Genomic DNA, 22,676 nt, shown 5'->3' with positions numbered 1-22,676 from the left:
TGTTCGAGATCTTGGGTATATTCCAATGGAGTCTAATCTTCAACCAGTATGGCAAGATAAAGGGCTCTATGTCCAGTCAACGTTGACAACGCCAGTAAGCAGATACTAGCAAGGTTAACTCCGGTGCCAGATGACTGGAGACGAATATATCGAATATGGCCGGCATACACCATATTGCCGTAATGCCGTCTTGGGGGGCCCGACAATTATATTCTGGTCATTATGTGGATGGTATGGAGCTGGCCTCAGGAACCCCAACTGCCGCGCATGACCCTGATGTGGTGGAGTTGGAGTTGATGAATGCATTGAACATTCTGGGGTTGACAGATGGGCACTTGTGGGGTCATGCAATGCAGATGCACCATCCATCATGGCCTGCTTATCTTGGGTAAGCGCAGGTCGGTAGCCTTGAGCGGAACGCAAGGCCGGGAAGAGTCAAGACATGTGCTCCCCTTGGCGGGAGGCAGTCGGCCAGGCGAAAGAAAGGGTTGACATGCAATTGGAGAGAGAGATATATATATGGATATATGTATATGCGACAGCATTCAAGGGGAATCCTTAGAGACGTGCAGATGCCCGAAAATGCCCCATTGCGACCAAAAGACGCACTTGCCACACCTGGATCTAGCATCTTTTCAAGCAACATGGTCCCCCACCATCGATCCATTGGCCTGTTCGTGACCATGATCGCCGTTAGCATGAGATCCGTTGATCTTGACCTGTTCTTTGTCGACTGGCATTGTCAGCGACTTCTGCGGCTTCATGCCCAGCAGATTTGTGGCATCGATCAAGCGCGCATTGGGATTCAATTCGAGCCCGAATCCAGGCTTGTCCAATTCGCTAACATCCAAGTAACCCTTTGTGGGGATCGGCTCGTTCAGAAACAGGTCGCCGAAGACGGGTAAAACACTCTTCCCATCCGGGCTGTTCGCTAGATACTCTTGGAAAGGAGAGTTGTGCTGGCTGACGACAAAATGGTATGAGTAAGGACCGGAGGCATGGGGGATCACCGGGATATCGTAAGCCGCGGCCATTGAAGAAACCTTGAGAAGTTCCGTCAGGCCACCAAGCCACATCACGTCGGGTTGAATGATGTCGATATTGCGGCCTTCGACAAGTTTGCGAAATCCATAGCGCGAGTATTCGTGTTCCTGAGAGTGAGTTAGCCCAGGGAGTACGAGGCGCTGTTGAGCAAAGAATACTTACCCCTGTCGTGAACTTGGTGTCTGGATGTGCGCGCTTTAACAGTTGGAAGCCATCAAAGTCATCTGGCGACAGGACTTCCTCCCACCAATCTATTTTGATGTCTTGTCTCTTGGCCTCTGACACGAGTTCAATTGTGTAGGGAACATTCAAGGACATCCAGCAATCAACTCTCAAGGGGAAATCAGGGCCGACTGTGTCTCTATGCTTCTTCAGAAACGCAATGTTCTTTTTGATGCTATCTGGTTCGTCGGCGCTGTAGGGCAGGGGCACCTTGCCCGCAATGAAGCCCATTTTTTGTGCAGCTGCGGGCTCGGGACCAGTGCAATAGAAATGAAGTCTGTCTCTTGTAGCACCACCGATCATTTTGTAGACTGGCTCGTTCCTAATCTTGCCCAAAAGGTCCCACAAAGCCAGGTCAATCACCGAGATGACGGCCACTGGCAGACCTTTACGCCCGTAGAACAGGGAGCCCTTGTACATGAGCTCGTACAGATCGTTCACGTCTCGCGGATCTCGTCCCAGAAGAAATCGTTCGAAGTGTTGTTGGACGAGCCAACAGCCCGGCGGTCCACCAAAGCCTGTGGCGAAGCCTTTGGTGCCATCGGTGGCTTCGATCTCGACACAGAAGGAACCAAGTACATTGATGCCAAAGGAGGTCCGGGAGGTTCGATATCGATCCCATTTGGACATGGGTGTTGCGATTTTGTTGTCAATCAGCCAGTGCCCGCCTTTGACATTGTGATAGTCGCCGCCGGAGCCCACACCTTCAATGACGAAGGTTCGGATGGCTTTGATAGTGGGAAAGGACTTGACCCCAGCCATGGAGGGATCTTGAGGGGGTTGCTGTATTTCCCGAGTTTGGTTCGGGACGCTTCGTCAGGGAGGGAAACGATGCAGGAGAGACAGTAGGAAGCTTGCGGAGAGTAAAGGAGGAAATAACAGCGGCAGACAATCAGCCATGGTCTGTCCTAGAGGGGTTGAAATGCACAAATAAGAGAAAATAGCACCAGCGAAGTCACTTGGAGGACTGGATTTCGCTGATCGGGACAGCTTCAGCCGGGCTCGGAGCAATGATGGACTTGCCACGCTCGCCTAGTGACAGCATGCAGGGGGCGGAAGAGGGTTCTGATTTTAGCCGTTGGATGTGGATGTGACGAGAAGGCGGATCTCTCAGTGCATTGTGTGCATTAGCCGAGTTGTGCCGGACGAGCAGCCATCACCGAGCACATCTGAGGGTAGACGAGATGGAGGAGGTGGAAGGGAAGCAGGGCGCAGACAGCGGTGCTGGTCGCTGTTTTGCGGCATAGCGGGGTAGGGGTGGTCATTTGATTCTGTCTGTCAATCAATCTACAGTGCCAACCTGCGATCTGGCTTTGTGTCGTAACCAGTCACTCTTTTTGTCTGACACCACTCGCAGCCCGCCACCCAAACTGCGGTGGAGTGATGCGGCGCCAATGTTTTGCTGACTTTGTTTCCCCAGCTTTTTCATTCTGGTTTTGCTTCAACCTTTTTCTCCATTCTCGGCCTCTTCTCAACCGACAAACTCGGTGTACGGGGCAATGCCGCCAGTGCCACACAGGTGACGGGCAGCCAGAAGACCATCGCACAGCTGCTAGCAGATCATCATGAACGCGACGAAGCTCGAGCTCTATGACCATCATCCCGGGAGCAATGGCCATGTCCACGTGTCGTCCACCGCCCTGGGCTCTGTGGGCACCCTGGGCGCATCGTCCAACACCCCATCCGACTCTGACTCGGGCATGGACGACGACCGAGATGGCTCCAAAAAGCGCAAGAGGCCCATGAACGTCACGTACGTGCTGTCCATTCCCACTTTGCTCCATTGCATTTCCCTTTTCATCGTATCGTCCCATAGTCATGCGCGTCCTCACTAATGTCCGAGTTCGACAGCTGCGAAGCCTGTAAGGTCCGTCTGAATAAGCGTCCGGGAATATTCAATCGCGTTTGACTGACTTGGTGGAGCAGCAACGAAAAGTGAAATGCGACCGTGCCCAGCCTGCCTGTGGGTGGTGCTCTCGCAATGATCATCCCTGTGAATACAAGGAGCGGAAGAAGCCCGGCCTTCGCGCCGGTTATGGTAGGGAGCTCGAGGGCAGACTGGATCGCCTCGAGGCTCTGTTGAATGAACAAGGCCGCCAGTTGGCCGCCCATCTCGCAGAAGCATGCACCATTGACGCCGGTGTCGGCTCTGCCAGCAACAGGCACAGTGTGCAAGGCTTAGGTCCCGACGTCGGCCGGTCACGGGCTTCGTACGATGCGCAGGGGATCAATGTCGCCGGGGAGCTCCAGCAACAGATGATCGATCCCAACTTGCATGCTTCCACCTCGCGACATGGCTCTCTACAGTATCAGCAGGGAGCTCCAGACCAGCAAATGGCGCAGCAGAGCCACTACACTCCCTCTGCTCAGTCGCATGCACTCACCTCACCTCATTCCACAACAGGATATCAAGGCGCCCAAATGTACAATGAGTATTCGGCTATGCTTCCTCCGTATGACCTCCTATATGCCTTGGTGGATCTCTATTTCAAGCACATCAATATATGGCTGCCCTTGCTGGACCGAAAAACCACTCTAGACACATTGTTTGGAGCCTCGACCCTCGACGAAGCCGACAGAGTGCTGCTGCATGCCATCGTAGCAACTACGCTACGCTTCTCGCAGGATCCTCGGTTAACCCCGGAAGGCCGCCAGCACTATCATGACACCTCTAAGCAACGTGTTCAGTTGTTCGGATTGGAAAATTCGAATGTGCGAGCTCTGCAAGCACTCGTCATTCTGGCGTTGGATGTGACAGGGTCGACGAATGGTCCTCCGGCATGGAATCTTCTTGCGCTGATCAGTAGAAGCATGGTACAACTAGGGCTTGCGGTAGAATCAGGCTCTGCGCTTGCCTCACCTATGTATCCTTCCATCGCAACCCTCAGGGCTTCTGTTCTGCCCGAGCCCAAATCCTGGATCGAGGATGAAGAGCGACGTAGGCTCTTCTGGGCAGTTTACCTGCTTGATCGATACGCCACCATTGCTACGGCATTCGAGTTCGCGCTGGACGAGAAAGAGGTTGACCGGCGTCTGCCTTGCAGAGACGACCTGTTCGCGGCGAACAAGCCTGTCGAGACGAGGTGGTTTCGGCCGCCAGAGCGCCCTCGATATGCCACAGGGATGGCCGACACCCATGGACATTTCTCCTATCATTGTGAGCTCATGGCTATTCTGGGCCATATCCACCAGTTTCTGAAACGGCCCGTGGACATTGGCTCGTTGACCGACGTGGAGCAGTGGCAAGGCTCGTACCGAGCCCTCGACAGCGATCTAAACGCGTGGCACTTCAGTCTGCCTGACGAGTTCGCCAACATCACTCGGCTCCTAAAATCCAACGTGCCGGCTAAAAATACAAATTGTGGCTGGATCATGCTGCATGCGGCGTATTGTCTGACAGTCATTCGCTTGAACTCTTCGGCGGCATACCCCAGCCAGAGTTCGCCGATCTTCTCTTCATCCTATAGCGCCATGCAGCGGTGTTTATCCGCCGTCGAGAACTTGCGTCAGCTCTGTCGTTTTGTCAAGCTCAGTGGCCTGCTGGACCGCCTTGGGCCCCCATTTGCCTTTGCCATCTGGGTCGGGGCACGGGTCATGTTGGTGCACGGATCAACCATGGATCACGAAGTGGACCCCGACATTGACTTCTTCGTGACGACCCTCGCCGAGATGGGGGAGAATTGGCTTGTTGCCAAACGGTACAGCGAAATCCTGAGCCGGGTTCTAGGGGAGTATCGTCAGTCGCAGCGAACCAGTGGAGTGACAGGGGAGAGGGTGACTCCGTCGACGGTCAAAATCCTCGCCGACATGCGCCGGTAAGGTGATTCTGGAATGTGATTGGATGCAGGCTAAGTTCATTGAAACAGATGTGCCTACGATCTCGACTTTCTCATCTCCCGCCAGCCGCACGCTGCGGCCGTGAAATCATACCACCCGACACGAGCAAACACTCCAGCCCCCAACGAACTCGAGTATCTCGACGTCTTTGACCTTTTCAACTTCCCCCGAGTCCCCATGACTCAGGAGGGGGTGGAAAATGGAAGCGCACAGGGCCTGGGCCAAGCTGCGCCCCCGGATCTTGCGGCGATGAACGCTGGAATGATCCCGAACTTTGCAGTCCCTAACCCGGAAGCTGATTGGCTCTTCCATACAAATTAATGCCATGAATTGGCGGAGAGGCAAAGTTTGCGTGTGCTGTGACGTGCCATGATATGACCGGGGCTGGGTGGGTTTGCCCAACCGAGAGGCCCCAGACGGCATTTCTCCAGTCGCAGATTTGTCAGGAAAGACAATTCCGCTCTCATTGCCTCATCTCGAGGATTTGGAATCTGGTCCCAAGCCTTAGGGCTGGTGGGAGGCAAAACCGAAACCACACCTTCGAGGGGGCAACACGTTCGGGATGACAAGTTCCCGACGGCCATGAGACAGGCCTTTGTTTGCAGTGGACTGGAATAACAGCACTGAGCGAATGTGTGATGGTGTCAGCAAGGACGGGGGTGGGGGAAGGGGAACAACGTGACACTGCCCATAGTATTTTTGTACCCGTTGTTATGGTGAGGTTTTGAATCGAGTCAGCCTTACCCGATACCCGATCGGGCGACGCAAAGAGGCCTCGGAAGGGGATAGGTTGAGTCGGGGCCAGGACCCAGGAGAAAGCCAGTACCCAGTAGTCGTAATGATGAACAAAAGAGCATGCCTTGCGATATAGGGTGAGGATGAGGGTATGGCCACGGTTATGTGTGACCTTAGACGTGCCTTGAGAGGTTCCCCGAAACCATCAGATTACGAGCCGACCAACGGGACGAGATGGCGGGGGGGTGAGAGCAGATCTCATGAGTGTTTAAAACTACTTTGTAATATTGCTCAGCCCTAAGGATTTGTTTGTCCAAGGCGATGCCAGGGGAGCGAGGGTGAGATGGAAGGATGAGCGAGGATGAGAGGGATGACACTGTGTTCCTTTCTTTGTCGCTCCGGTTCGCTTCCACTTTCCCTTTGATAGAGTTTTGTGGTGCACAAGTACTTTGTACTCCCGAGGTAGTGCTATTGCCCCTTGCTAAAGTACTTTAGTGCACACTAGCAGCTGTTAGGAGCGCCACTAGACGTGCAATCATACTAGCGTCATGACGTACTACTCATAACTCCGGATTGCCGAGACGGTCAGGTGACATCACATGACCGCACTGCGCCAGAATAATCGTCTCTCTCACTTCCGCCCGCGTGTCATCATCCCATCCTCGTTCCTTACCATCAGTCATCGCCCGTCTCTTATTCTTATCCTCTTTCTGTATCGCTCTGACTGAGTTGCTGACCTTATTCTCTTCGATCTCTCCCCCAATGTGGCAAAATGATGCCCCCATGTCCCTTGTCCATGCAGCATCTTCAGCGAAGCAAGTCACGTCTTCCTCCCCGAGACTTGCTCAGGGCTACGCAGGTACCTTGGCCCAAGGTCCCCCCCCAGTCTTCCGCCCCCCTTCTGCCCTGCCAATGCCCACTCACAGATGGCCTTTCTGCTCTGTTCCGTTCCACTGACACAATGACTCCCTCATCCATCGGCCTGGCTCCTAGTGTTCTCCTCCCGCCGTCATTCGATATCTCTTTGGGCCGGATGAAGAGCTTCAGGCTGCTAGCTGCTAGGCAGACCCTCAGTCTTGGGTCGTGTCGTGAAAGAACCACCTCTCAGCACCGCCCGCCCTACGCCTAATCTGTGCAAGCTTCTTTCAGCCTCAGACCCATCCCAATCAGCAACACACTCCAGATGCTGCATCGAGAAAAAACCCGCAACTTTCGTGGGACCACTGCGTCGGGCTGCGTTCATGACAGGGTAGGTGACGACGTGAGTCCCGCTCTCTCGGCACGCGGATAGCTGCTGTTTCCTGCATCAAACAAACGTTCCATCTCGTGTGCGTGGTGATCGATCAACCACCACGTTTTGGACCCAAATTCCCTCGTCCCCCCTCGTCCCAACTACGCAAACAACACCATTCCGCTCTGCTCAGCGTTGCCCCCCCTCATCTTCCGAGTTCGATGCCAACCTCCCTGCGCCGCCATCACTGGGCTTAGTCCTCGAAATCAGGCCGGATTCTTATTTGGTCGACATCGTTCGTCTCGACCTTGCTATTGGTACCGGTTCTATTCTCAAAACGTGGCCGACCAGGGGGTTGGTTGGCTCTTCGCCCTTCCAACCCAGAAATGCAGAATCCTGTTCGTTTCCATACCGACTACGCAGAATACTTCTCATCTTCCAGAGCATTCACGTCTTCCCGTCATCCTATTGGACCAATTTTGGCCCTCGACACATGACTCCATGGGTCGCTACTTCCCTATTTTCCCCGCCTAACTGCATCGGTCGACTGATTGGTTGCTTCCTAAGGCTACCGTTATGACTTCCATGATATAAGACTCTGGAAGCACCAGTTGCCTACTTCACCTCACCATTGTGTATTCAATCGTTCCTGCACATATTTCAACTTCTCTTTTCCTGACTCAAGTGATTTTGTCCGCAACAGTTTTTGCTCCTTTCCGCAACCTCTCTCCGTTGTACAAGTATTCCTGCACCTATTTCACGACCAGAGCAAACATGTGCTATCAGATCGTCGAAAGATACGCGGTGTGCCGCTGTCTATATCACAAGCACTCGGTTGACCCGTGCCAGCGATATGGTCAACGAGGTCATTCTACTACCGAGAAGACGGTGCTGGTCGGATTTGCCTGCCCAAATCATTCGGCGAAGAGGCGTCCGGACCAAGCATCGTCATCATCATCATCATCATCATCATCGCCATCCAACTCTAAACCCTCGGGTGGTCGTCCATGGCACGATTCTGGGTACTCCAGCGGCGGCTATTCTTCAACGTCTGGCCGCCGGTGAAAACATCGAGTTCTTTCAGGTTGGACCCATTCTCCTGAGCCCGCTGCAAAAAGCTTTCCCGAGCGGTTTCTGCTCTCGGTGGACCGGACGTATAAACGAACTCCTTTTCCGCTACCCGGCCAGTGAGCAGATACACCTGAACTGGATGTCCATGTCATTCGCTTTCTACATCGGTCGCAGGTCGATACTGATGACCCATCATGTGTTGCTTTCTTTTACAATGGGCGGCCACAAGCGGTCGAGCTTTCTGTTTGTGCTGAACCGAGACTTCAATGATGAGCCTCAAACATCGAACCCATTGGGGAGCTCGTGGCAAAAAGTCAATGTCGGCGAGGATGACAAATACTGGAGCTCTCGGCATGATGCAGCATTTTCGATTGGCAGAAAAGGGCGCACTTCAAATGGCTATTTGAGAATCCATACTCGATGAACTTGACGACCTTACGCCATGCCTACGCTCGACACACGTCACAGTCTACTCTTCTTTTTTTTTTTCGAGGGCGCGAGGTCCGGGTCGGCGACCCGGTGTCGCAGGGGCATCAGGGCCGGAGCGTATGGGCCACGAGGCGCAGGCGTCTCCTAGTATGTACATCTCACCGGATGAAAAGGAAACCAAGGGCGCTATTTCCGGGTACTTTCCTGGAGATCTGTGATCTTGTTTTGGTGTTGGGGTTTTCCCTTATGCAGAGCATTAGGGAAGCTTGCATGGGCGTAGCCACAATGATTACTACGAGCATGAAGTCTACGACAGCGACTGCGGATAGGTGTATTTTGGGATTAAGTCATCTATATGATATATGTATTACTCTCCAGCGGGAGCTGTCAATCGGAGGACCGGAGATATTAGTTGGTATCAGAGATGTCTGGCACATCTTTTTGGGCCGGGGATGCCCGAAACAGGCAAAGAATCATCAGGCAACCAAATCCACCACCACGGCCTCTTTACTTTTAGATATCTGTCTGTCCCGTTGCCGACTCGGGGACAGGCAGCAAGCAAGGCTTCCTAAGCCCAGATTCGGCCTGAAGCAGTCACGACACAGTGGCAGGGCTTGGAATTTTTGACGGGTTTTCGCCCTGTACGGAGCACGGGATCTGATCTTCGCACACCGCAAAGGCGCCGAGGGACGAGGGCACGACAGGACAGGGCTGCCAAAAGGCCACGAAACAGGCACTGATCACGTCGATGATTCCTCGGAGCGGGCCACACACTGCACGTTTCCTCCCCGTCCCCCTTGTGTCTCTGCATAGGCCTACGCAAGACGGCGGATGACGCACATTACGGCCGTCGTCGCCCATGGACTCGAGTCGACACACTTACATTCCCCGAGTCGGGAGTAATGCATAAAAGAGCAGCCAACTTGGCGAAGCCCGTGCCACTCGCCGTTTGCTTGAATCAATCACTGCTGGACTCTCACGGCTATGACCATGTCCACTACTGGTGCATCCAATCCACCGGATATTACTGCAGCCTCGGACGGCGCTACATGGCACTGGACAAGTGATACTACGCCAGACAGAGAGTAAGATCCGAAGTGCAACGACGACGGAGCGCAAAAGTTGCGATCAAAGTGCTCGCAGCTTTTCCAAATCAAGATGCAGCAGATGGGGGCGGAAAATAGTGCTCAGAAAAGCCACAGCTCCCCTCTCTTCAGCCGCAGTGGTTGAGCCTAGGCAGGGATCCTGATTTCCCGTGCTCGCTAAAGGAAGCAGGATTCGGAGGTACCTTGCACCGCTGGACCCAGTACCGCATGTACATTTGCTTGTACTGGAATGTTTCCAGACTAAATCGATCCCTCGGCTCTTGGGGGTTTCCGATCCTCCTTGCTCCCAGCCTTTCCAGGTAGTGGCTGTGGCTCAAGATTATAGCCAGCATGAGCGAGATGATATTTTCGCTTGACCGGCCAAAATCCTATCTCGCTCATGCTGGCTATGGTACGGTCAGCAGCGCAGGTACGTGGTCAAAAAGATCGAGTCATGCGACTTTCAAGCATGCAAATGCCCTGATCTGGGGTCGGCTACTGCTGCTACTTCCGCTCCAGCCTGGAGGGCCTCGGCGGTTTGTCATCTGGGTGCGCAAGGGCCACGGCAAGCCCAAATCCTTTGTACCTACGTGCTCCATCTTTCTCGGTTCTATGGCTCATGTCCATCCCAGGGGCGATTCTCTCATGGGGCGGTATACTCGGACTGTCCTCCCTCTGACCTTGGCTCGTCAAAAGACCACTGCAACGGGTCTCTCAGCAAGAAACCCCGCCAGCTCCTGAAGATGGTTCTTGGCCGAAGACGTGGATGCCACGGTCCAATGGACAAGCAGATTCGCAGCTGCGATTGGGGATACGGACGCTACCAGTTGCCGCCATTCCTGCAGACGAATGAATGAACATAAGCGTTGTGAGGCTGATGGAAAACTGGTCAAACATTTTCGGCACTTGGTGTCCTGAGGACTGTACCTCTTCAGCGATTCGTGGAAAGCGTTCACCAAAACGAGAGTTCGCCCTTTGTGAGATCAACCGCCAACTTGCGTTTTGATAGTTCCAGTTCCGGCAAGACACACAGGGGGATTTGCTAGAACTTGCCAAGGTAATGCTCACTCTGATGGCGACCCAGAGGCAGAACTTTGGGCCGTCGGAAGAACTCGAATATCGAAATGGTCTGACCGTTTGTCCCTGGTCTTTCCGATGGGCTTACTTCCTACCGATGCTTGTGCCAGAACGTGTTGGACATGGGTAGGGTGGGCAACGGTGTCGATGTTGTCCAACACTGGTAAGAGCCTGGGAATTTGACATGGGCAATTCTCCTCTTCAACTTGATACCTGGTTCTTGGACAGAGGTACAGAAACAAGAAAGCTTTCTTTGGATATGCATCAACTACGTCTCCTTTCCCCCACTGCTTCTTACTCGCACCATCCACACGTGAAACGCAATCTATTCTCCGGTCCAAAGCACATCCCTCATGTTGTCGAGATATCTGTTCTGCAAGGTCAGTCTTCCTCACCAACCTTGGTGAATGTGAAGTTCTCTGTCAGCTTTACGGATGCACACCCGGTGAACACGACAGAGATTATGGAGCTCTAAACAGTCCTCTGGTCTGTGACAACTGGTCACAGCTGAGACTCTGAGAGCTCTTTCGGACAAGTGCAAAGACAAGATCGTCTGCCCATCAAGACGCTGGTGGTCCGGGAGGGCATAGTTGCAGTCGAATGACGCCATGGCGGTCAGGAGATAGGGAACAAAGGCGGATTGGAAGCATCAGCAAGAGGACCCAAGTCGTGGTTTGTTCGTTGCTCGACTCGGTGGTGGAAGGACGTAGAGGGGCAGAATGAGGGACAAGACCAGCTCGGTGTCGACGGTGCGATGTTCACCCGAGAGCGGCAACTTCTTCCCACCATCCCCATTGCCACCTCGTCTCTCCATCAACCAATGCAGCAGAGTCTGGCTCCTCGCACGAGTCTAGAGAAGGCCCCGGACGAATACTCGACGAACTCTGGAGCAAAGGCAAAGAGACACACAGACAACAAAAGCCAAAAGATCCACATCTTGGTGATTAATTGCGTCCGTCCCGAGTAGATCCAATCTCGGTGGGACGTCTCCTAACCATATACTTACATATATACATATCCAAGCATTGTAAGTGATTCGAACATATGCATATCATCATCGCCATCAGACCTTGTCTACGTGGTATCAAGCCTGACGATTATCTATCCACACTAGATCGCTACACAGTGTGAGAAATCCAATATATCTCGGACGCATTCGACTCATCCACGCCTAGGATAGGATATCACACCAATATCACACTATCCTGCACAACACCATATCACGAAGGACCACAATGGCGCTCCCGCCCCTTCTCGTCGGCCAAGTCTGCGCAATAACCGGGGGATTGACGGGGATCGGACGAGCCATGGCCATCCTGTTCCTGTCCCACGGCGCCAAAGTCGCCATCAACTACCTGCCGTCGCACAACAAAGACGAAGAGGATCTCCTGACGTCGCTGCGCACCGAGGCATTTGACGCCATCAAATCGCGCTCCCCCCAACAATTATCTTCCTCGTCGACAGCGGCGGCAGCGGCCGTGCACGACCTCCAAGATGTGCCCCTGCTGACGGTGCCGGGCGACATCTCGCTGCCGGAGACGGGGCCGGAGCTGGTGGCGCAGACGGTGGCGCGGTTCGGGCGGCTCGACACGTTCGTCTCCAACGCGGGCATCTGCCAGTTCGAGGAGTTCCTCGAGATCGCCCCGGCGAGCTACCGGCGGCACGTCGACACGAACCTGTCGGGCGCCTTCTACGCCGTGCAGGCCGCGGCGCGGCAGATGGCGCGCCAGGAGGAGCCGCGGCGGGGCGGGAGCATCGTCGGCGTCTCGTCCATCTCGGCCCTCGTCGGCGGCGCCCAGCAGTGCCACTACACGCCCACCAAGGCCGGCGTCCTCAGCCTCATGCAGTCCGCCGCCGCCGCGCTGGGCAAGTACGGCATCCGCTGCAACGCCCTGCTCCCCGGCACGATCCGCACCCAGCTCAACGACGACGACCTCCGGGACGGCAGCGACAAGAAGGCCTACATGGAGGGCCGCATCCCCCTCGGCCGCCTGGGCCAGCCCGACGATCTGGCCGGGCCCGCCCTCTTCCTCGCCCAGCCCGAGTTGAGCGGCTATGTCACTGGCGCGGCCATCTTGGTGGATGGAGGGGCGTTTGTGAATTTTCAGTGAAGGTGGTGGCGGGACATCATGAATTGATATATGGGTGTTGTTTATGTGTGGACGCACATGTACGCATTTCTTACAGAGGGTGAAAAATAGGGGCTCAGGGTGACTTTATGAAACGGGTAAATTGATACCGTATGCTTTGACTGCCGTGCCAGACCAGATCTGTGCTTGCTCGTCGGCTGTTAACTCCTGCGAGGCGAGTATCGCTTCCACCAGCTCGTGCCAGTGACTCCATGATTTGACCACGCCGGGACCGCCGACATTGCACACCGGCCAGTCGGAGCCGAACATTATCCTCGAAGGGCCGAAGGCTTTGAAGACGACGTCGACCCAGGGCTTCGTGCGCTCGACAAGAGCCGCGACATCTGGAGGACTGCTTTCGTCTTGCTCCGGCAGCTCTGAAAAAAAGCCCGAGAGTTTCATGTAGGTTGACTCGTGTCGGCCCATCTGCTCGATGCAGTCTTTCCATTCCGTAAAGTCCGGGTGGCCGCCGTTCGCGAGGGCTTCGCGAGCAGACAGCCGCAGGTTCGGCTTGCAGAAATGGTTGATGATGATTCTCAGGCCGTTCCCGCCGGCATAGACTCGCTCCATCATCGTGCATGCTTCCTGGAGCTGGTGTATCCCGCCGGACCGGGCGTCGACGCCCAGGTCGAACGTGAGACCGTGACCGCCCAGCCATTGCAGCCCTTCAATGAACTGTTCCTGGAGCATCACCCCGGCGGGCTTATCCTGGACGAGATACCGAAATCCCTTGACGAGAGGCCACTCCTCGCCCGCGCGCTCTTGGACTTGTCCAACGTATTTCGCGAGCGCTGTTGCACCGGCTGGCACTGGAGCCCACGGCACGATCCCCAGGACCAGCCCGCCGTCTTCTGGTCGGTGGCCTTCGCCTTCTCGCGGGCTGCCTCGGGCGATCCTGAACAGAAAGTCCACTTCCTCGAGAGCGTCCTGCCATTGCGTATCTCGCAGCCCTGATTTGCGGTCTGTCTCGAGGAAGACGAAGCCGCGGAGCTCTTGGGATCGGTCCCGGGTGGCGCCGCGATACTCGTCGAGGGAGTACTGTCGGTTCAGTGGATGGTCTGCTGCGAGGTCGCCGGTCCAGTTCAGCGACGGGATGTGCGATGCTGCGTAGAGGTGGATGTGGGAGTCTACGATGTATCTGGAAGCGCCGCTGTCCTGCTGAGAGGACATTCTGGAGAGCCCTCACTTCAATATAGGGACTATTCTCTGACTTCTTTTTTTGCTATTACCTACAATGTAAGCGTTGAGGTGAGGGATGAGGTGGAGACCCTGTCGAGGAGAGGAACGACATAGCCTATAAGCACATTCAGCTTGTACCGGGCTCGCTGGACACACAACAGCCCCTCGCCTTGATCTTTGGGCAGAGGCACGGAGGTTAAATCATGGGCTTCGGTGTTTCGGGACAATGTTTGTAGAGGTTCTTGTTTCCTCGCGACAGGCATAGAAGCTGCATGATGCCCTGTAAATGTGACCTCATCAAGGGGGGCTCTCGGGTCATCCGCTGTCGATGTACCTAGCAAATTTTCAACGTTGCTGGACAATGGTGAGCTGATGAGGAACTCAATCTGTCCGCGGACCCAGCAAAGTCGGTGTTGTTGCTGTGTCTTTTGTTGCGTCATTTGAAAAGGCGCCGCTCGCCGCCGCCGCCGCCGAGGAAGGACGACAAGGTCCTCTGACCGCGGTGGCCTGACTATCTGCAGTTCTGTTGGCTTCACAATTCCATCTTTTCCCTGTTTTCCTGTGTCTGGAGAGTATATAGCTCACGGTTGAGACTCTTGACATCCAAGAGGGTGGTTTCACGTCTGCCATGGCTATCGACATCCTATTTAACCTGAGACAACCTGTACTTTGAAACCAATCACAACCTGATGGTGATGACGACCCTGTTCCCTACGAGAATGGATCGTTCACAGAATCATCCTCTACCAACTCCCCCTGCTTCCGCAGCCTCTCCTGCCACGAGCACCGCCTCGACAGGGAACCGAACATCTGCTCTCCCAACCCCGCGTTCGCACCGTCTGCAGCCTGGGTCGCAGAAAGAGATTGCCCTGATCAACTACTTGGACGATCGCATTTTGAAGATCACACGGAGATATGCCAAAAAGTTCAGTCACGAGGGGCTCGAGAAAGATGACACACCCGGCTACACGACCTACGACGAGTTTGTGGCCGATGTTGATCCTCTCGTGGATGTAGTGTGGATCAGTGGCACGCCAACCATCCAGATTCCCTACCTCCTGTCTCTCGCCGGACTGGCTTGTTCCTATCTTGAGGCTTTCCCCTTCTCGACCTCGGTGTTTCCTCTCACGAGCAAGATTGATCAGGGCTTTGCGACTCTATTACAGCCCTCGGAGAACGGCACCGCCGCAACCACCATGCCCTACCACGTCTCAATGACGGAAAAGGTTCGCATCAAGTCGCTGATCGAGGAGACCCGGGTCGCGGCTGTGAACGCAGCTTCGGAGAGTGGTCACGATACGCACACACACGATCTTTCCGAGACGGAGACAGAGGACGAGGACAAGGATACAGAGGAGGAGGACGATCAACCGCAGAACATGTCCATATCGCTTGGACTATCGAGGATATACAAAAGAACATTGGAGATCCTAGGTGATTCACTGGTCGCTGATGCCCTGCCACAAGCTCAGGGCAACGATTGAGCGAAAGATGTTATTGACACGAGGGGCACCAACCGAAGAGGAAGCATAGTTCAAGCTGCGAGTTCAAGGGTTTACGGGCCCATTTACCAGAGAACAACGTCACACCAGAATCGGCTGTTTGTTCTAGAGCAAGTGGAGACCAACAGCGAGCATGGTGCATGCAAACCTGATGCAGGAAGAGGAAGACTTCGAGCAGCTTCTCGGTTTCTGCATTCTGGACGGCAGCATATCACATTCTTCACTCTCCCAAGTTTCTGGTCACCTCCCTTCGACCAATGTGAAGCCGACAGTGGCCTGTTAGGTGCAGCATTGGGCGGACTCAATCGCTTCCAAGGCAGCCAATCAGCCGTGGCCACGCTTGGCCGCCTTGCGCTCACCGACATCAGCCATGCAGCAGCAGGTACCAGGAACAGGAAACTCTATTGAATGGCCTGATTCTCAATTGCTGCCCGAAGAAGTTCTTGGGGTCACACAAATCAAGTCACCGCATTGCCACAGGCCCATGCACCTTAAATTTTGCAAGTGTCGAGAGCTTGGCTGGCGGAGCTCCTTCTGCCTCTGCCTCTTAACCTGAAGATCGAGCTTTCACCCTGGCGTTTTGCAAGTCGCAGCACTTTCAACTATTCAACATGGAGTGGTTCACATTTCTTCTCTTTGTTCAAATGGTGCACGGCTTCGCGCTCACACCACTGCCGCGACAGACCGAAGAACTGCTGGCCCCGACCACGACACTAACCGAAACCGTCACATCAGTTGTACCTACGACATTCTGGACAGCTACGTCGACCGTCACTCCGACTAGATCCCACCTTCAATTATCAGCTCTTATCACTATTGCGCCCTTGTCGGCAAACCCTCTCGAAAAACGACAATGTTGTTGGAACGACCAAGGTTTTCGGGTGGATTGCGCTCAATGGACAGGGTACTACTATACCTGGGGACCACCCGGCGACCCATATCAAGGAGGACCCCCTGGATGTGGACAGTCTGGCGGCGGAAGTAGCGGTGGAAGCCCGGGGACTGTGGTCGTATATCAAAGCGGTGGAAACCAAATGGACCTCACCAGTTGGTCCGCGATTCTGGGGACGCTCTGTCTCGTGCTTCTTCTGTTCATATGAAGCCTTGACTTTCTGCAAATGCAGCTTTCAGGATCGGGAAATCAGTCTCCGATCGCATTTACAGTGACAATATGGCTTCAGTGAAGCGTCAAATTTCAATGAAACAGTCGTTCAACATCAGATGGTCCCATTGGCGGTTATCTTCTGCACCAAACTTGAGGCCTGGCAGTGTTACGAGCTGACTCTTGTGACCAGGGAAACGGTTTGTTCGTCACCAGCCGTTGGGACGTGCCGTGCGTGTGCGTTAGCGATATGCCATAAAGGATTCGTTCTTCTGACCGCTGCCTTTTTGTCTCTTTCTTGTTTAGATCGGAGTATGCCCTGGAAGGACTGATCAACCCCTCAGAGCGCAGCCACTTTCTGAAATAAGTATAGGAGTCCTTTCTACTGATTCGGCTCAACAGAGTCTCTCACAGATATCTTCTACCACTTCCGGCCAAAGATTTCATTCTTCTGATCAACTCAAGTCAAAACTGTGTGTGAAAATGCTGGCATCAAATCGCTGTCGATCGCTTGCGAGGCTTCTCTCCCGAGCCGTCCTGCTGGAGATGCCATTGCTGCTTGCGCTCGGCGAATCTTCCAATATTGAGGTGGACAGTCCGAATCAGAACGCTGCTGTGGTCGTCTCCGTGGCTCCCTTGACCGGACCAGGACTATCGACAATGACATATCAGAACATTGTCTCAACTCCCACAACCACTTCTTGGGCGGTTCCATCCAGCTCGATGCCTTCCTTTGCGGATGGCCAGTCATCTTCGGTCCCAAGCTCTCAGCCTTTGACGACAGTCACCGGGATACTGTGGGAGAATGTTACAAGTACCTCCTTCGTCACCCAAGGATCAGACTTGCCCACCTCCACGAGCTCTACTGTTGCTTCAGCTCTTCCCTCGGGTCCCATTTCGCTTGCCACATCAGCTATTGCCGATTCATTTCGACCTAGTAAGACTACTACGACGCTCACGACACGATTTAGGACGACACTGTACGTGACAAGTGTTACCACGGCGCCGCGTTTGAATACTACACTGGCGAATCCTATGTGGAGCGACTGGACAAATGGTGCCCCCAGTCCAAGCAAGTCCTGGCCAGCGTGGATGAATTCCACAGCGTCACGAATCATCCCGAATATGTTCTCATCAGGTCCACCTTCGGCAACTTCAACCGTCAAGGGAGAGTCCCTGCCTGTGGCGACAGTCACGGTGTATGCCACATCTCCTTTGCTAACAGACTCGCCCACGACAACAGTTACTGTGACAGTCTTGGCCACATCGACCGAGACAAGGCTGAATAGCCTGACCTCCGGCTCAAGCATGGTGTCGACTGCTGGTGCAACGAATCTCAGCCCGCACACGAGCACGACATCCGTGGCTAGTGTTCATACTCCGTCCTCCGCCGTCAATGCCACAACGAGTTCAAACGTTGGACCGTCCCTTTCGCTTCAATTACCCAGCGGAGTGTTCTTGTCGACAGAGACCAACGGAGTGGTCTACTCATACAGTGGCTATGTGTCTGCGAATACCACCCACTACGTGAGCGCTCTGGGACCCGTCACCACGACGTGCGTGCCTACAACTATAGTCACCTATTACGATGCACGAGGAAACGCTACTCGCACCGTACCACAGTGCGGGCCTGGGATTGGCCCAGCTGTAACGCCGGCATCTGGGTCTACGGATCTAGATACTCCAATACCACAAGCAACCCCAAGCTCGACCGCTTCGCTCCCAACCACAAATCCGCTTCCAACAGCCCCTGCGGCGTCGCTGTCTGGGGCGAACCCTGCTCCTCCACCCCTGAGCGCGCGTCCGAGCGGTTCTCCGGCGTGCAGCCTCATCTTCGGAACGTCCGCCCCTCAAGGCTGCACATTGACACCAGCGATCACGAGCCACGCGAGCGGGGTTGCCAGTGCGATGCCCCGCCTTTGGCGCGACGGTGGCGTCGACAGCGCTGCTTACACTATAGTAACGAAGCGGGACCGAGCACAAACTCGAGTGGCTACGACTTTCCCGAGCACTGGGTTCGCGGGAGGACAACCGACCACGCTTATCACCCTGCCTCGTTCGCGGTCGCCGCCTCCTCACGCGTGAGACTTCCTGTGGACATATATCTGAGCGAGGCTCTGGCTCTACCTTGCCGCACAAAAATCTGTTGTCAACGAAAGAATGAGTGCGAGACAGAGACGGGCGGAGCGAGGAGCGAGGAGGAAGCGAAAGGGGGTCGTTGGCCCCGGTTTGTAGAGCCTCCTTCACACAACATGTGGATTGGCTCCCTCAACAGAAAATCGAGCACCTGCCTATGCTGATATGTACTATTTCTGCTCACGCACTCTTCTCAAAGCCGAGCGAGCGTTTTTCAGCTCCGACGCGATAGTTACAAGGCACATAGATCACGCGACGTTTCTTGAATGTAAGTTGGATTGAGGAGATTGTTCCCGCGCGCTGAAGAAGCGAGGGATGGGATGGATATGTATGGATATGTATACGTCCTCCGTACGCGTGCTATATAGCACCAGGAACATCCCCTTTCGCTTGCTTCTCAGCGTTCCTAGGCCCCATGCGTTCATGCTCGTTCCCAGGCAGGACTACACACAAACGCAGAACAAGAACGGGGGCACATGAGAATGTGGAACAGAGACGGGTGCAATAGCGGACCTGATGGAGCAGAATACAATAGTAATAAGGAGTTGGTTTTGCCATCAGCATCAAAGTTGAGTCATTGGGGATAGCATCATTGCGTGATTCCTCGCTGTGTGCGCCAGAACCATGCACTCATGGGCGCAATACCACCGCTTCTTAGCAATACATCGACCCTTCGGATGCAATCGTAATCACAATGTCCTTCCTGGTCTGTTGTCCAAAATGGGGAGACATTCCCGGCCGACCCTGGTGAAAATACAAGCTGTACAGACTTTCCCAGGTCCCAGTCCCATTTCCTCGGGGTCAGTCTTTCTTCTGGTCCTCGTCGTTGGGCTGGAAATTGAGCTGGTTGCCGTTGTAAAATTGCTGGTCCCGCTTCGTAGCATCGTCCGCGCGTTGGTCAGCCAGTGTCCGGATCCGGACGTTGTTGCCAGCTCCGGGACCAGAGCCGGGAGTCTGGCCAGCGTTCTCGCTTCCGCCGCTCGTCTGTTCCGCGTTCCCAGAGCCATATCCAAGCAGTGATCGTACGCCGCCAAAGACCATTCCCGCCGTCCCGCTGACGAGGTTGTACCCTCCTGTCACGACGCCTCCGAGCAATCCGCCTCCCAGCCCCATGCCGCCGGAAGCGTATGAGTCAACATATCCTTTTACCGGGACCATGACGAAGGTGCAACTCCCCACAATACCGAGGTCCGAGAGTTCAGTATCCTCTTCGCCCGCTTCGATTGTGCGATTGGGAAGTGGTGTCAGGATGAGTTTGAGGTTATATGGCACGCCGCTTGTCCTATTGGATGAAGAGGTCGAGTTGGCGGAGTCAATCCAGGGACGAATTTCTTTCGTGATCGTTGACGTGGAAGGGAATGTGTTGCGCAGAGTTGATCCGTCGAATGCGCGGACTTGAACTCTGACGTCCCCTCGAGCGTTCGCTCTTGATGTTCTTGACCGCGCGTACGAAGAGGGAGTTGAAGAAGTTGGAGTCTCCTGCGTTTGCCCTTGCTTTCTCATCTCATCCAACAACCGCCTCTCCTCCCGGTCTGCTTTGATCTGAGCTTTGATCCGTTCGCGCTCATCGCGCTGTTTCTGTTCGCGCTCTCGTTGCATTTTGATGTATTCTGCCCTTTGGGCTTTTTGTTTTTCGCTCATTTCCGCACTGGGTTCTGATGATGGCAGCGTGTGGGCGGGAACTAGTGTTGGATTTGGAGGTTCGGCGTGTCTTCGCGGCGCAGATGAAAGGGTGGACGACGGAGTCGTACGAGTCTGTGGCGTGTAGACCTGTTCTCCCGCAGGCACAGGCACTGCTGGATTTGCCGACGGGCTTGATGGGATAGATTGATGGGACTCTGAGGAGGTAGTGGCATATGCCGGAGGAGGGTCCCTAGAGGCGGACTCAAGGTGGAGGTTTTCAGTGGATTCGTCTTCTGGTTCAGATTGCTGTGGCCTATTGATGGTTCAGCCTCGAACGGTGTCTGCGACAGCATGCATGCGTACTCGGGTTCCTGGGACAACCTCGTTCCTCCATCTTGTATGCCAAAAGCTGAAGACAAGCGAGGCTTCAACTGTTCGGTTGATACGTCTGCGGACTGAAGGTTTTCTTGTACTCGCGCATCCCTGCCCTTGTCAACACGGAGCCAACTCTTCACAGATATCCCCTACTTAATCACAATAATGGCAGGCGTGCTGTTGATTGGGCAGATTGAATTGAGGAAGCTGGCTTCTTCAGAACCCGCATTGAGTAACACCGCAACAGTTTGGGAGGACACCGCAGGGGATATCTATACCAGATTGTCAGCAATGCGCTGGATGAACACGATGGGAATACCTTACGGAGGGATCTCTCAAGACTGTTTCCCATTCCCTGCTGGTTTGTGAGCCGCTATCTGATCGCGGTTAGCTACAGCGTTCGTCGCTGGCATCAGTCAACAGCTTACCGGATACAAAGCATAGAACAGCTTTTCTTTCGTGGAGAGCCGTTGATATGGCACTCGACAAATCTCCATCATAGAACATGGTGAAAGCAGGGTGTATCGCAATTAGGCCAGGTCTTGCGTATCTGGACGAGTTAATGGATTCTGAATTTCCCATGCGGGCGGAGATGCCAATCCCAGAGAAATCTGCAGGCGGTTCACCCTGCTTCCTGCTTCCGGTCTAGCGTAATGCCGCCCTGTGCTCACCCCCGGCTCGCACGAGTCAGGGTGAGCCAGGGTTGCGCCGGGGTCGCGCGCGCACGGCACGGCCCTTCCGCGTTACAGATCCACTGACCCAAGACGGCATGCATGCATCGAAGGAGAGCAAAGAAGCAGAGGTTATCGGATGTGCGACTAGGCGGCGGTGATGGCTATTTCTCTTGACGCGGTCGGACCCCGCATCCTTGAACGTCCCTGGTCGAAAACTGAAATCACATCCAGACTAGACACCGTGGGCTGAATCGACTCAACTCTCGAGGGCAGGGAATTAGACTACATACCACACGGAAGAGAAGACTCAAACCCAGCCGGGCCAGGACGAGAGGAAAGGAGAGCGGCGGCGAGAAGGGGGAGTGCAACGAACAGGGAACTGAATGCCGGGTTTCGACACATCAGTCAGCAGGAAAATTAGGGGCGACGTACAACGGCCATGGGATTAGGGTCGTCGACTCTAGGCTCCTACTCGTCCCTCACTCACAATCTGCTTCTGGAGCCTCTCCGAACCGTCAAATGTTAGAATCACGGTCCGTTTTCACCGTGCGACTCACGCATTTGAGTGTTTCACATCGGACCATCTCGAGCTGCGGAGAAACCCGAAATCAGGAAGTGATTGATCACCACGGACGACGGCAGTGTACAAGTAGGTTGGCCCTTTGACTATCAAGGCCAGGAGCTGACTCTCGCAGGAACGAGAATCGAGGCCCCTATCAACCACCACCCCTCCTGCTCCTGCTCCTGCTCCTGCTCCTACTCCTCCGGGTCCCATACAGCGAGGGTCGAAGATGCGGCAATCAAAGATGGGAAAATGAACCATGTTTGGAGGTGCATGCGTCATTTTCTTCATTTGCTGAACTCACACCACATCCATGCAACGCCCTGCCTCAATTTAGCAGTTAGGAAGCCAACTAACTCCACTGTTAGTCCCCTACCGGAATGCATCCCCGCTTCTTCGCTCCCCATGATTCAGGCTTCCAATTTGTGTAATCGCAGATCCTACGGTGCGGGCCGCCCCTCACTCCGCGTTTCACCCCCCCCCCCCCGGGTTTCCTACTTGACATTGATGCAAGGCTAAATCCATCTATCCTCGGCGAAGATAGCTGTCGAGAGAGGCGTGAGCCTGGTGTCATTGCCGGTGTCATAGGTCTCGACATCTCATCTCGTGAAAAATGCGTCTCTTGGAACGTAAGATCAATGGCGAGATCAGCCTGACCGAGGA

The 22,676-nt window shown here is 54.5% G+C and overlaps 8 protein-coding genes across 8 annotated transcripts; 5 read left to right on the top strand and 3 right to left on the bottom strand.

Moving 5' to 3' along the window:
- Positions 1–475: 475 nt before the first annotated feature.
- PV07_01279 (uncharacterized protein) lies at positions 476–2,445 on the bottom strand. The gene is made up of 2 exons (XM_016387791.1): positions 1,207–2,445; positions 476–1,151 (listed from the first exon to the last, which is right to left on the bottom strand). Exons 1-2 carry the CDS (start codon positions 2,026–2,028, stop codon positions 636–638), a joined length of 1,338 nt encoding a protein of 445 aa, XP_016254719.1. The 5' UTR covers positions 2,029–2,445; the 3' UTR covers positions 476–635.
- Positions 2,446–2,731: 286 nt separating this feature from the next.
- On the top strand, positions 2,732–6,003 carry PV07_01278 (uncharacterized protein). Its single transcript, XM_016387790.1, has 4 exons — positions 2,732–3,019; positions 3,118–3,133; positions 3,193–5,081; positions 5,133–6,003. Exons 1-4 carry the CDS (start codon positions 2,832–2,834, stop codon positions 5,422–5,424), a joined length of 2,385 nt encoding a protein of 794 aa, XP_016254718.1. The 5' UTR covers positions 2,732–2,831; the 3' UTR covers positions 5,425–6,003.
- Positions 6,004–6,516: 513 nt separating this feature from the next.
- On the top strand, positions 6,517–9,061 carry PV07_01277 (uncharacterized protein). Its single transcript, XM_016387789.1, has 2 exons — positions 6,517–6,697; positions 6,832–9,061. Exon 2 carries the CDS (start codon positions 7,923–7,925, stop codon positions 8,562–8,564), a length of 642 nt encoding a protein of 213 aa, XP_016254717.1. The 5' UTR covers positions 6,517–6,697; positions 6,832–7,922; the 3' UTR covers positions 8,565–9,061.
- Positions 9,062–11,542: 2,481 nt separating this feature from the next.
- PV07_01276 (uncharacterized protein) lies at positions 11,543–12,987 on the top strand. Its single transcript, XM_016387788.1, has 2 exons — positions 11,543–11,758; positions 11,846–12,987. Exon 2 carries the CDS (start codon positions 11,967–11,969, stop codon positions 12,840–12,842), a length of 876 nt encoding a protein of 291 aa, XP_016254716.1. The 5' UTR covers positions 11,543–11,758; positions 11,846–11,966; the 3' UTR covers positions 12,843–12,987.
- PV07_01275 (uncharacterized protein) lies at positions 12,867–14,030 on the bottom strand (the record flags this gene model as incomplete). Its single annotated transcript, XM_016387787.1, has 1 exon — positions 12,867–14,030. One exon carries the CDS (start codon positions 14,028–14,030, stop codon positions 12,948–12,950), a length of 1,083 nt encoding a protein of 360 aa, XP_016254715.1. The 3' UTR covers positions 12,867–12,947.
- A 728-nt stretch (positions 14,031–14,758) lies between these two features.
- Positions 14,759–15,523, top strand: PV07_01274 (uncharacterized protein; the record flags this gene model as incomplete). The annotated part of the gene is made up of 1 exon (XM_016387786.1): positions 14,759–15,523. One exon carries the CDS (start codon positions 14,759–14,761, stop codon positions 15,521–15,523), a length of 765 nt encoding a protein of 254 aa, XP_016254714.1.
- A 1,603-nt stretch (positions 15,524–17,126) lies between these two features.
- On the top strand, positions 17,127–18,728 carry PV07_01273 (uncharacterized protein; the record flags this gene model as incomplete). Its single annotated transcript, XM_016387785.1, has 1 exon — positions 17,127–18,728. The coding sequence occupies one exon, from the start codon at positions 17,127–17,129 to the stop codon at positions 18,726–18,728; it is 1,602 nt and encodes a 533-aa protein (XP_016254713.1).
- A 323-nt stretch (positions 18,729–19,051) lies between these two features.
- Positions 19,052–21,347, bottom strand: PV07_01272 (uncharacterized protein). Its single transcript, XM_016387784.1, has 5 exons — positions 21,206–21,347; positions 21,102–21,154; positions 20,931–21,049; positions 20,766–20,885; positions 19,052–20,715 (listed from the first exon to the last, which is right to left on the bottom strand). The coding sequence occupies exons 1-5, from the start codon at positions 21,282–21,284 to the stop codon at positions 19,581–19,583; spliced, it is 1,506 nt and encodes a 501-aa protein (XP_016254712.1). The 5' UTR covers positions 21,285–21,347; the 3' UTR covers positions 19,052–19,580.
- Positions 21,348–22,676: the final 1,329 nt, after the last annotated feature.

The sequence above is a fragment of the Cladophialophora immunda genome (genome assembly GCF_000835495.1).
Source record: "Cladophialophora immunda strain CBS 83496 unplaced genomic scaffold supercont1.1, whole genome shotgun sequence".
In the NCBI taxonomy this organism is placed as follows: Eukaryota; Fungi; Ascomycota; class Eurotiomycetes; order Chaetothyriales; family Herpotrichiellaceae; genus Cladophialophora; species Cladophialophora immunda.
This window is presented reverse-complemented; position numbering and strand designations above follow the sequence as displayed.

Excerpts from the sequence above, each read along its gene's own strand:
- PV07_01279 (XM_016387791.1), bottom strand. The coding sequence starts at position 2,028 with ATGGCTGGGGTCAAGTCCTTTCCCACTATCAAAGCCATCCGAACCTTC. Across the intron at positions 1,152-1,206 it reads ACACCAAGTTCACGACAGGG|GAACACGAATACTCGCGCTA; the intron begins GTAAGTATTCTT and ends ACTCACTCTCAG.
- PV07_01278 (XM_016387790.1), top strand. The coding sequence starts at position 2,832 with ATGAACGCGACGAAGCTCGAGCTCTATGACCATCATCCCGGGAGCAAT. Across the intron at positions 5,082-5,132 it reads ATCCTCGCCGACATGCGCCG|ATGTGCCTACGATCTCGACT; the intron begins GTAAGGTGATTC and ends TCATTGAAACAG.
- PV07_01277 (XM_016387789.1), top strand. The coding sequence starts at position 7,923 with ATGGTCAACGAGGTCATTCTACTACCGAGAAGACGGTGCTGGTCGGAT.
- PV07_01276 (XM_016387788.1), top strand. The coding sequence starts at position 11,967 with ATGGCGCTCCCGCCCCTTCTCGTCGGCCAAGTCTGCGCAATAACCGGG.
- PV07_01272 (XM_016387784.1), bottom strand. The coding sequence starts at position 21,284 with ATGTTCTATGATGGAGATTTGTCGAGTGCCATATCAACGGCTCTCCAC. Across the intron at positions 21,050-21,101 it reads CAGTCTTGAGAGATCCCTCC|ATATCCCCTGCGGTGTCCTC; the intron begins GTAAGGTATTCC and ends AATCTGGTATAG. Across the intron at positions 20,886-20,930 it reads CCTGCCATTATTGTGATTAA|GGATGCGCGAGTACAAGAAA; the intron begins GTAGGGGATATC and ends TGACAAGGGCAG.